This window comes from Ctenopharyngodon idella, chromosome 9 (assembly GCF_019924925.1).
Source record: "Ctenopharyngodon idella isolate HZGC_01 chromosome 9, HZGC01, whole genome shotgun sequence".
Taxonomy (NCBI): Eukaryota; Metazoa; Chordata; class Actinopteri; order Cypriniformes; family Xenocyprididae; genus Ctenopharyngodon; species Ctenopharyngodon idella.
In genome coordinates, this window is record NC_067228.1 from 26,643,327 (window position 1) to 26,656,223 (window position 12,897).

Consider the following 12,897-nt stretch of genomic DNA (forward strand, 5'->3'; position numbering starts at 1 on the left):
GTTGGCAGCACCCTTCAGAGCTCCTCTGAAACCCTCTACTTCCCCAGCTCCACCTGTATAGATCTGCTACTGGTAATTGCTATTTGTGCAACAGCATTGTGTCTTACATGCTCACAGCAGCGTATCGGTGTTTGTATTGGCAGTAGCAAGTCCCTGTACTTGCTCTGCAGCAGCAGCAGCAGCAATAACAGCAGCAGCATAGCAGATCTAGTCTGCCAAGATCAATACACATTAACATTGTCATATCCATCACCATGTTAAAATCTTCTGAGATGTTATCCATTATCCATTACCATACTAAAATTCTTCTGAGAGTTGTCATGATAGAACTGATATGCAACTCTTAGAAATCGGTGTAGCTGAAAACCTGTTTTTAAAGGAGGTTGTCCACATAGTTGTGGCTGTAAAATACTTTATACAGTATTAGTAATGACAAAATGTAATATTTGGAAATATATGACATGAGACGTAAAACGCATATAGCCAACTTACCACCATAGACTGCTTATAGATGCAATTATATGCATATTCTTTATAACGCTGCTTTTGTAAATGAAAACACATTTCTAAAATAAATTAGATGTGTATGCATGCCTAGGTAAGTTGTACAGCTTTTAAAATTCTAATTCAAATTTTTGGGAGAAGTTAAATTCAATATTTAGTGGGGTGTTTTGTACTGTTGTGTAAATGCTGCAAGCAAGTTGCCTTCAGGAAATGAAATGAAATAAAAACCAACTGAACTGAATTTCACTGAACAGGTTTTGCCTCATGTTGCTTCAGGCTGACTGTCACTGTTTTAAGTATATTGTAAATCACTATGGATAAAAGCATTTGCTAAATGGCAGTTGGCTATTTACTTCCTTACTAAATATCCATTTGAACATAACATTTAGGCTATATGTATGTATGTGTATATGTAAGCTATGTAGAAAAAAAAAAAAAATTACATTTGACCCATGTATGTAAATTAGAGTTTTAATAGCCTACATGTGGGAACAAATACTCTCTGCTGCAGCAGCCTGAATTTTAGTATGCTATAGGAAGAAACTGATCAAAATCCCATTTTAAAAAGGCAAAATAAATGTGAACTCAATTAGTTGCCATCAGGAATTCCACAAATTCCAGATTTAAATATCTCTTTCTGTGGAAAAATATAGGGGGGATGAGGAATAAATGTATACTGTGAACATAGATGCAGGCTACCCCATCGCTCCAAAACAAATTCTCATTCGCGTCCACACACGAGAATCGTAATTCATTCTTTGTATTCTTCAAATAACACAAGCATGTCAAGCAAGCTGACAGCTGTGAGAGCGCGCGGAGTATGCATGCCTTCCAGCAGGTGGAGCAGACTCTGAGCCTCAACATAACACTAACAGCTTGAGAGCGGCGACACATCTCTGCCACTGGCGTCATCGTCCTCATCTCCAAGCAACCCCTCCATCAGCACTGGCGTCACCATACGACGAACCCGCACAGTTGCTCGGCAACTTCTGCCTTGTGCGCTCGCCCGGCCTCGCGCCCCGCTCCGAGCTCTGACGCGAGTATGACGTTAATGAGGCGGGTATCAGTTTGTTATGGCAAGAGGGGGAGGAGGCGGAGTCCCTCATCACACCATGAGCCTGTAGCATTTGTCTCATGCCAGCAGAGCTGCTGTAGAGCGGAGCCTCAGTGGCCGGAGCGGCACCTTGTACATAGTAGCGCGCTCCGTAAAAGTGTATATCGTTGTACATAGGAACTATTATCAAGACTGAATAAAAACAAAACATATTTTTCCCCTCAAAGTTTGCATAAGGAATGAATTGTAAATGCAGACTTAAAAACCATTTGTACTGTGGAAGGAGGTGGATTTTATTCATGTGTTAAAGGTAAGCGTATTTTCGGTTTTGTTTCTTTCACATTACGTGCTTGTGTAAAATTTCTAACGGAAACGGAAAGTTTCTAAACATTTATAGTCATTATATAGCTAGTTGTTTTGTTGTTTTTATTTATTTGACATTTCTCACATAATTTCAAGGACGTTGTTCTCTGCTTTTACTTGTTAGCCTGTGGGATTAGTTTTAAGTTGATAGAATTGTAGGCTAAAATTTGAATGACTATTTCAATTAAATTAACTTGCCTTTAAGTGAGCTGAAAATGTGCTATATATCAGTGAATCTTACATATAAAATGTTATTAGGGGATTTGATTTATTGGTTTATGAAGCACTCATAGACTGCTTTGTGAAGGTTCTGTTAGGATTGCATGTGTAAGAATAATTTCTAACGAATAATAATAATAATAACTGTAAATTTGTCTCTACAGTTCAGTATTATTACAGCACATTTATCATGGTTACTCTTTATGGTTTATTGCAGATAAAATAGTTATCGCTACGCTTAGGCACACTCAAACCCGGCATCATGGTTATAATGACGGACAGCAGCACGGGCTCTCAGTCGAGTTGTGCCCAGGCCAGGCCTCTGCAGGTCGGCTTCTATGAGATCATCAGAACCCTCGGCAAGGGAAACTTTGCTGTGGTGAAACTGGCCAGACACAAAGTAACGAAAACACAGGTAAGACTCCTGCATCATGCAATGCCTCAATATTATATGTTTTATTCCTTCAAATCGGTCAATAATAATAATAATGTACAATATATTCTGCATAAACAAAGTGCATTTTTATTGCATTTTCATGCAGGTTGCAATTAAAATAATTGATAAAACAAGACTGAACTCTGCCAACTTGGAGAAAATCTACAGGGAGGTTCAGATTATGAAGCTGCTCAATCACCCTCACATCATAAAGCTCTATCAGGTAAGTTATATGATTCGTAAAGCTAATAATGATGTTATAATTACAAAGACTAGCCTGATGAAATCCCTGGATTAATGTCAGTTAAACTGAGGGAGTGTTGTGTATTTTAGCATGCTCAGTGACATTGAGAGTGTGGTTTAATGTTGAGTGAATGTCCAAGTATTGGTCACGCATATGGTGAGCTGTACTTCCCTGGAAGTACATCTGGTTATCATGCAAAGTATAAATAGACTGAAATTACTTTCTCGCTTGCATCCAGCTTCTGCATAGCAACTCTTAGCATTATGCTGTTAAATATGTTTACACTGCAAAATACCATCAGATCACCAAACCTTATTTTATTGAATTAAAAATATATATAACAGAAAAAAAAAAATGATTACATTAAGTTACACAAAAAATAGAGATTAGAAAAAGTAATAAATCCTTAAAGTAAGAACTGCATGGTTTTACTTAAACAATTCAGTAACAACGGCACTTTTTATTTGCATTTTTTAAAATACAGATTTAAGGCTGTTTTGAAGTGATTTGTTGGATTTTAGATCACATTGTTTTTAAAATATTATTGTATTGGATTAATCTGTGTCCAAAATGTGTGATTTTGCCTGGGAATGAGAGACAGAAAAGCAGAGAGTGTGTTGGACATAAGGATACAGGATCTAAATCTCCGACCAAGTGCAATGTGTCTGCAGAGTCACGTGAAGCTAGCTGTCTTTAATGAGGAAAAATCTCTAAGAAGTACAATCTGATTTGATCCCTGGGCTTGTTTTGTCACCATAGTTTGGCTCACACACTCATGTAAACAGTGGCAGGGTGCTAAAGCGTCAGCACATTCTTGCTCTCATAGCTTGTACCATTTGTTTTGTTCAGATTAGCATTTTGCGGATTATACTGGAGATCCGAGGTTGCAAGAACCTAAAATCCTTGGGAATAACATCTCAGCTCACTGATTTGGATCTGACCGCTCACATTTGTTGAGGTGGAAGGTTTGGGAACTGAGCAGCAGTGTTTGTAGTTTGATATGAGCTTGATGTGCCTTTCCTTCCTTACATATTAATTAATTAAACTATATCTTAATTTCATCTAACATATGAGCTGATGACTGCAGTATCAGTAAGAATCCTTTACGAAAGCGTCCTGGATTTTCAGCTCATTTTGGTGTCAGATAACCTGAAATGTACCTCTCCTTTCATAACTAAAGCCCTGTTTATTTAAAGGAGAAACCCTTTGAGATGAAAAATGTGGAACTAGTGACCCATGACCCCTCATGATAAACTGTTTCCGTTCTCTTGCTTCTTGTACAAACAGTCCTTTTATTGCCTTTAGCTTCTCGTTCACTTCAGACACACTCTCTTCAAAACTATCAATAGTTTCCTTCACTCATCTCCCTCTGCTGTAGTGACGGAGGGAGACGTCTCTGTGGGACAAACAGGCCCAGGTTTCTAAGGAAGCTATGACATCATTGGCACCTCTGGGTTGACATTAAAGGCTGAACTCTTGGACGTTTGGTTTATCTGGAGATAAAGACCCTTTTCCTGCTGTTGCACAGCCTGACTATGTGGGTCATTACACGTCGTGTTGCGCACTAGCCTGAAGTATCGAGTGTCTGAGCCTGTGTATGGATGATTACACAGGTTTCTCAGTGATAGAAAAAGAGGACAGCACAGAACCTGTTGTGCAACTCTTTCTGGTAGCGCAACATGCGTTTACTGTTTCTCCCTCAGGCCTCTCCCGGGAACTTACGTGACATTCTTGTAAAGGGTGAGGACGTCATACACCCTTCTCTTTTATGATTTTTTCGCTATTAGTGGTTGAACTGCTGTTCCTTTTGTGTCACTGCATGTCTTTGTGCTCAAACTAGGTCTTATATGTCAACATGTTCTATGGTTCATAAGAAACTGGTTGGCGAAGATAAAGTTTCAATTGTCATTAGCTGCTTCAGTGGCAGTGATGGATCAGACGTGTGTATGTGCTCAGGGCATTCAGGAAATGCTTTACTACACTTTTATGCAATGGTGCATGTTATTACAAACTAACCTGTCCTGTATGAATGACAAGAACTATGAAAAAAAGTTGACAGAAAGAGGAAATTTGGTTTGAAAGGGAAGTTGAGATCAGATAGTTGGGCTGTTGATGCATAAAATGTCCATGAACATGTCCAGCTGTTAACAATTTGTATGAATGCATAGAGAAAGTGTATATTATTAACTTTAAAAATTCTACTACAAAACTACATGCACAAAATGTTAAAAGAACTAGCAAAACGTGATAATAATAATGTGTGGTAGTAAAAATGGTGATGATGATTCATTAATAGTATACATTTGAATGCTAGTGTTCACAACTTTTGTATAATTCTGTGATATTTTTGTCTTTACAGGTCATGGAGACCAAAGACATGCTGTACATTGTGACAGAGTATGCAAAAAATGGAGAAATGTTTGGTAAGTGGAAACACTTTTGTAAATGAATGACTATGTAATCTGTGAAAACATTGAAGGGCGTCTATTGTTTTTGACGCCTCGTCTCTACCAAAACCTCTTGTCCAGTTGTTGTGGATAATGAGGTCTGACGGGGAAAGAATAATTTAGATCAACACTGCCGTCAGAGCAGTGAGTCAGTGAGTGAGCACAGAGCGAGACAGGTGTTGGATTTTCAAGCTTTATGTAACTGTGTAAACGGGATAAGCTGCTGTACCTCTGCTTGTCCTCACCACCTAGGGATTTAAACACATATATAACATATCTGTCTCTTCACCTGTCATATACTCAGCCTTTAAAAAATAACAATGGCTGGCTCCCCAGATAAACCGTAGGCTTGGTTATGTCTTTATATGGTGTTTTTAAGGCGATGACTCCTCCCTTCCTAAGCCTTCCTCTTCTTTACAGACTATCTGACGTCCAATGGAAGGATGAGTGAAAACGAGGCTCGTAAGAAGTTTTGGCAGATTCTGACAGCGGTGGACTACTGCCACCGGCACCACATAGTCCACAGAGACCTCAAAACTGAAAACCTGCTGCTAGATGCCAACATGAACATCAAGCTGGCAGGTGAGCACAGAAAATAAGCTTTTAAGGGTTCACATATTGATGTGCCCTGCTCATAAACACTTCCCATTGCCAGACTTTGAGTGTCTTAAACAGAAAGTAATTACCGTATTCACAGATAGGATCAGAAATAAAGTTAAGTAATTAAACTAGTCTGCTTCTTTGTACCAACACAAGTCATTCATTATATAATTTAATTTCAGGAATTTACACCATTCTGAAGCAATTTTATGAGTAATCAGTCTTTTCATCAACAAAGAACTCACTTCAGTTCTGTTTCTTCCAGACTTTGGATTTGGAAACTTCTACAATGCCGGCGAGCCTCTCTCCACGTGGTGTGGAAGCCCGCCATATGCTGCCCCAGAGGTCTTTGAGGGGAAGGAGTATGAGGGGCCACAGTTAGACATTTGGGTAAGTTCATCATTCTGATTTACACCTGATGTCTTACGCAGCTGTTTGAATATGAAATTATAATAATATAATTAGAATTATGAAATTATAAAAGTATACTTTACAGTGCTTGAAAACCGAAACTCTGTTCAGCATTTATAAAGTAACCAATAGATGCTGTCATATTATTTGCCTTCTAAATAGAAACTCTTCTTCTAGCTTACACCTATCTGCATACTGAATATAATATAATATAATATAATATAATATAATATAATATAATATAATATAATATAATAATATAATATCTAGTTTAATACATGCTCCAAATGTTTGTCTTTCACAGAGTCTAGGTGTGGTTCTGTATGTGCTGGTGTGTGGGTCCCTGCCTTTTGATGGGGACAGTCTTCCGGCTCTGAAACAAAGAGTGACAGAGGGCCGATTCAGAATACCATTCTTCATGTCACAAGGTACAGCTCTACACTCCCTCTGTTCATGTACAATGCTGCAGCATCAATACAAAACAACAACAACAGAAACATTTTTGACCGAAACCTCCTTATCTCCTTGTCCAGACTGTGAAAATCTGATTCGTAAGATGCTGGTGGTTGACCCTTCCAAGCGGATCAGTGTTGCTCAGATCAAGCAGCATCGATGGATGCTTGCGGATCCCAGCGCACCCCACCAGACCCTTTCCCTGTCCCTTACTGATTACAACTCCAACCTGGGAGACTACAGTGAGCCCGTCTTAGGCATCATGCAGACCCTTGGCATTGACAGACAGAGGACTGTGGAGGTGAGAAAAGGGGCAGATACTATGGGATTGTAGAGACAGATTGTGTTTATGTTACTTTGACATATCCAGCAGGGAAGGGCTTGTTTACCAGAACAAGGGTTAATACATGTTGTTCGAAGGACATAAATTGTCAATTTGTCACTTCAGAATAAAAGCAACACTCTATCTAGCTTCCTGCAGCTTTAAATATGCTCTTCAGTTGGCACCAAAAAGGATAAACATAGTAGCCTCTGTTTTGAAAGCTGCCATATGTTGCTTTTAGCTTTCTCTAAAATCCCTTAAGAAGTTAATTCTTGATGCAGACTGCCTGTGTTTCTTTACACCTGTTAATGTGACACTCAGTATACCACTGTGTCTAAAACAGTTTGTCAATTGCTCTCCACAGTCTCTCCAGAACAGTAGCTACAACCATTTCTCAGCAATCTACTACCTGCTGCTAGAAAGAGTGAAGGAGCACCGCAGCCAACAACTGAGCCGCCAGTGCGGGGCCTGGAATCAGAGGTCAAGGACAGCATCCGATTCCTCCACCCCAGAGGTGAGTGTCGAAGCGAGGCCAAGAACATCTCCTGTTTAAGATGAAATGTCCCTCTGCTAACTCAGCCTTTCCTCTGTCCATCTCACTTTCAAGGTGATCTTGGAGTCATCTGACAGCTTCAGAACCTCAGCCTTCCCCATCACCACCAAGGTGAATGCTCCTGTCCATTCAGAGATGGAATGTGAACAAGGAGGCCTGTTTCAGGTCAGTACTTTCCCTGAGCTTGACGTAATTCCTCCCAAGAATGGGGGTTGGCAACTTTGGCCCTCAAGGTCCACTGTCCTGCAGGCTCCAACCCTGAACACACAACTAAACAAGCTAATCAAGGTCTTCAGAATCAATGGGTTGGAGCTAAACTTTGCAGGACAGTGGACCTTGAGGGTCAGAGTTGCCCACCTTTAGACCCCTCTCTTCCTAGTTGCTCAGTAAATAGAATCCCTGTCCTGTTTCATATTGCAGATATGCAGTGCACCCCCAATCCCCCTCCTCCATTAGAGACATGCAGTGGCTAATGTGAATGCCTCCCTCCCTTCCTCAGCGTGTGGTGTGCCCGGTGGAAGCCAGCCTGAACGGGCTCCTGTGGAACCGATCCATCTCCCCCAACAGCCTGCTGGAGACCACCATAAGTGAGGAGGTGCGACCTTATGACCTGGAGGAGGAAGAAGGGATGCTGCAGGTCCAGCCGCCCCATCTGCCCAGCACTACCTCCCGAAGACATACTCTTGCAGAGGTCTCCGCTCGATTCCACCAGTGCAATCCACCCTGTAAGTGCAATGTTAATAATATGGTGACTTTTATGATTTAATGCACAGATCTGGTTGTTAATTACGTCTGTTGTCCTCTCTCAGGTATTGTTGTTAGCCCCTCAGACGGTGCTTCCTCTGACAGCTGTCTGAAGTCCTCCTCAAACCACAACCCGGCTTTCTCCACTGCTGTAAAGGATCTTTCCTCACTGCTCATCTCCGGTACTGGCCCTGGAGCCTTAGCCCCTGCTGGGACACCCCTCACTCTTTCCTCCAACCTGCTCTTGCAGAACCAAGGCAGCATGCTTGCAGCCAGCTTCCAGGAAGGGCGTAGGGCTTCAGACACCTCCCTTACACAGGGTGAGTTTAACCAAAAAGGAAAAATCAACTTTAAAACACATGTGCCAAGAATCACATCATACACCTATTGTTGAAATATCTTAAATGGCTTAAAAAAGTTTTCTAACTGGACTGTGATTATTTCTGTAGGACTAAAGGCGTTTAGACAGCAGCTGAGGAAGAACACTCGTGCAAAAGGCCTGCTAGGGTTGAACAAGATCAAAGGTCTGGCGCGACAGGTGTGCCCTCCGACCTCATGCTCCAGAGGCAGCCGTGGGTCACTCGGGCCAACTATGTGCCCTCCCTCAAGCCTCCAGAGCTCTAGTGGCCCCCGTGAACGCCGCAGCATGCTGGAGGAAGTTCTGCACCAGCAGAGGTGAGAAGAAATCCATACCTACCCTAGAATACTGGGTATTGGTTCAATCCTGTTTGCAGAGGCACCCCAACACTAGACATTTTCAAACTCTTTGTAATCAAATACACCTGAAACAACTTATCAGCTCATTAGTATAGGCTCCAAGACCTGAAATGGATGAGTCAGTAAATAGACTCCCTGTCCTGAGACATACAAATTGAGCACTGTTGGGGTGCCTTCAGCAAAAAGGTTGGGAAACACTGGGGTACATTTCTTGAATATCACCAAACTCTGCTCTTCTTTCATCATACAGGATGCTACAGATCCAGCACCAGCCTCAGCCCCAAGTCCAGTCTCAGCAGCCCGTGCTCTTCCTCTCACAGTCCCACCCTTCATCTCCTCCATCCAACAACCTCTTTGCCCCCGCTGCCCTCTTTTCCAACCCCCCGACTCAACCTATCCTCCCTCAGTGCCAGCAGACCTCTATCGCCTTTCAGCACAACCTGTGGCAGCAACAGCAGCAATCTCTTGACTCCTCTTCCTCGTCCCTGTCTCCCGTGGCATCCGCTGCCCATCTTCTTGAAGCTCGTCTGCACATCAGCCAGCGGCCACATCTCCACCCTCAGTCCCCGCAGCACTTGCAGATCCAGCCTACCATCCTGTCCCAGGGGCCTTTCTCCCTTCTGCCCCACCAGGGCAGTTGGAGCCTGAGCACCAGCACTGAGCATGAACCTGATGTCCAGGAGCTGGTCTGTGCTGGTCAAAAGCAGCAACTCAGCAGCTGTGTCATGGTCAAGTAAAGAGGGCAAAAACTTTGAAAAAGATCTTAAGAGTGATGCTGACTATTTCCACCACTCTTAGTCCAGAGTGAGCCAGCGGACAATGGTGTTGAGCATCAGAACCAGAAGGCACCTCATTTCGATGATGCTTTCAAAAGTTTTCTAATGCAAAGGAGAGACAGTTTTACTCTCTCCGGACACACAATTCCATGATCATGTCTATATGGGTTGGAATGACCAGACACAATAAGAAGCAATAACCAACCTCTTCATTGAGCCCATGATCCTTGCCAGGTCCTCCTGTCCACACAGCAATAAAGGATGGGTCTCTGAACAAGGAACTGAAGAGTGTGAGTTTTCGTCCATTTGCAAGTGGGTCCACTCATATATAAAACTGGCCTCCATGATCGCGAATGATTATGTCAGAGATGCTTGTTTATCCTCTATACAAGTATGAAAATAGGACACTGATGTCTTCCTTACAGATTTTTCCAAGGATTTCCTTTCAGGTCTTGAGCATTTTCTTTTCTTTTTTTTTTTTTTGTGTGTGTGTGTGTGTGTGTGTGTTTCACATCTCCAGAGAAGACCAAAGTTGATTGCTTTTTGTTGAATTTTTGAAGTTTGACTCATCGATTTCTTTCCTAGAAGTTCTTGAAACAAAATGCAGTATCTGAGTTATCCTAAACTTCCCAAACCTAGAAAAAATACTGTCATTTCATCTGTGATTTGAAAATGTGTGCAAACTAGCCACGCTATGCCTCCAATTATTTGTGTGCAATGAAGAGGCGCCTTAGTATGAGGGGAAAGCTCGATATAAGCACAAGAGGTACTGCATAGTGTTCACTTAGACCAGGTCTTTGAGCTTTCGTTATCTGTGACTATGACTTTATTGCTGCTTCATTTTGTGTCACATCCATACAAAGACACTAGACAATTATAATCGCAGAAATGTACACCTACCAATGATTTAAATGATATTAGGAGACATTGTCAGGTCTAGCTGTTCAGTTTTGGTCCCTCAAGACTCCTCTTCCATCAGGTCACTACCTCCTCCATAACTGATCATTCACCTCTGAAGGGTGTATCTCAACACATACTGTATGAGAAGAAGTTAGGCCCATTACAATGTCTTTTTTTAAACAGTGAACAAAGAATATGAGAATAGTGCAATATTTCACATTGAAATGTAGAACCAGGAGAGGAAGCTGTTGTAGGAAAGCAAAAGGTACTTCATGCCTGATAATGTTATTTTATTCTTTCTTTTTTAGAGCATGCTTATTTTCTATTTGTAATGATTGTATGTACAAGATCATTTAATGATGTATTCTGCATGAGCATAGGAAATAAGAGCCTGGCCATTTTGTACAGCTTGTTCTCTTCGTGACAGAGATTGCCTTTGCATCCAGGCTAGCTTGGTAGAACGGCAGAACTAACAAAACTAAAATAACAGGAAAAGCCAAAGAGAGAGCGTAGGGTAGATCAAGAGAAACATACTTTTCCTAAAGATGTCATGGTGGTGAAAAGCTCTCCTTTTATCAAAGTGTAGCGTGTTCAAATCTCCCAAAAGCAGTCTTACTGCTCAGATGTAAGAATTAGCTGCCTCCTCTAGCTAACAAATATTTGATAAGCAATTGTTTTTAGAATGCAAAGGTCCTCCATTTCTCAGAAAGGCCATGCATTTACATACTCAAAAAAAAATTTTCTTGATTAAAATGCACACACACATAGCTGAATACATCTTGTAGCGATAGAGTTGAATTTTATAATCTTTCTATTTTTAGCTTACAATCTAGGTGCTAGAAGTAGACTTCAGAAGTGTTTTGGGTTTGTGTGCAATTTATATGAAATAATTGTGTGTTACCATTGTTGAAGCTCCACCATTTGCTTGAAGCACTGTTTTCATAGCCCTAAATGATCCTGTTGCATGTCTGTCTTTTGTGAATTCGACATATTTGTGCAATGGTTTCTAGTAGTTTAGAAAAAAAACTGTGCTATGTTGTTTTCAAATTGGGTCATAAAACAACAGTGTTTGAAACCAGTGCAGGAAAAGATGAGTTGAAGGTAAAGCTATTGAAGATAATGTCAGAAGCAGTGTTAACGCCCCTTTCCTTTTTCACCCACCACCAAAACTTGTGCCTTTGTCTGAACAAATCCAGTGGTGGTAAAAAATTGTAAGCTTGATTTTAGGATATCAGAAAGATGCAGAGGTGTGTATCTTATGTTTTTGTTAGTTTTAACACCCCATTTTATACTTTCATTTCATTTGCTGTTTGACAGAAATGCACTTTATGATGACAGTTGCTTTTGAAAATAGTGTTTGTTTCCACTGCAGGTATGACTCTGTAGTTACTTTTGAAACACTATGTTTTCATGCTGAACTGTTTTTTTTTTTTTTTTTAAATTTGGTTATATTTCCCGGATGTGCTTGCTTGCTTGTATGTGTGATTGTACATGGCTGTGTGAAAGTATATGAGAGATAGTTTTATTTATGTCGCTATTTATTTGAATAAAAATTCACCTCTTGAAATTCATTTCTCTGTGTTTCTGTTTTTTCCTCAGATTTTCCTGGGTTTCCCATTACAATTAAATCATATATTAGGTTATCAGAAGGATTATATAAACAGACACTATTGTTTGACTACAAATTTACATGTACAAAATACTATATACATATTAAAATGATAAAAGTAAATATGAGTAAATATATCTAAATAACAATAAAATAATACACTATATTACACAAAATGTTAAAAATATAGATTGATTTCAGGGAATATACGAAGACTTGAGATGCAAAAGCCTCTAAGTGCCATCTGAAATTTTCTTCTAAAATGAGCATTTTTATCAAGCTTGTATGTTTAGGGTCAGTAATTTCATTCTAATGGCAATTAATAGGTCCTTTTCATTGCCATTAGAGTGAAATTACTGACACTAAACATACAAGCTTGATAAAAATGCTCATTTTAGAAGAAAATTTCAGATGGCACTTAGAGGCTTTTGCATCTTAAAGGATCAGTTCACTTTTAAATAAACTTTTGCTGATAATTTACTCACCCCCATGTCATCCAAGATGTCCATGTCTTTCTTTCTTCAGTCGAAAAAAAATTAAGGTTT

General features: G+C 40.4%; 1 protein-coding gene across 2 annotated transcripts; it reads left to right on the plus strand.

Moving 5' to 3' along the window:
- Positions 1–1,606: 1,606 nt before the first annotated feature.
- sik1 (salt-inducible kinase 1) lies at positions 1,607–12,314 on the plus strand. Of its 2 annotated transcripts, XM_051906003.1 has the most exons (14): positions 1,607–1,868; positions 2,358–2,555; positions 2,683–2,799; positions 5,180–5,243; positions 5,688–5,849; positions 6,133–6,257; positions 6,583–6,706; positions 6,812–7,032; positions 7,418–7,567; positions 7,661–7,771; positions 8,106–8,331; positions 8,416–8,670; positions 8,800–9,025; positions 9,318–12,314. In XM_051906003.1, exons 2-14 carry the CDS (start codon positions 2,403–2,405, stop codon positions 9,802–9,804), a joined length of 2,421 nt encoding a protein of 806 aa, XP_051761963.1. In that variant the 5' UTR covers positions 1,607–1,868; positions 2,358–2,402; the 3' UTR covers positions 9,805–12,314. The 2 variants fall into 2 exon arrangements, with proteins under 2 accessions (XP_051761963.1, XP_051761964.1); XM_051906004.1 differs by lacking the exons at positions 8,416–8,670; positions 8,800–9,025; positions 9,318–12,314 and having other exon boundaries at positions 8,027–8,309.
- Positions 12,315–12,897: the final 583 nt, after the last annotated feature.

What these genes read in the sequence shown, in the direction of transcription:
- sik1 (XM_051906003.1), top strand. Translation starts at nt 2,403, where the DNA reads ATGGTTATAATGACGGACAGCAGCACGGGCTCTCAGTCGAGTTGTGCC. An exon ending in CCACCAGTGCAATCCACCCT is followed by an intron (nt 8,332 to 8,415) that starts GTAAGTGCAATG and finishes GTCCTCTCTCAG; the next exon opens with GTATTGTTGTTAGCCCCTCA. An exon ending in GAAGTTCTGCACCAGCAGAG is followed by an intron (nt 9,026 to 9,317) that starts GTGAGAAGAAAT and finishes TTCATCATACAG; the next exon opens with GATGCTACAGATCCAGCACC.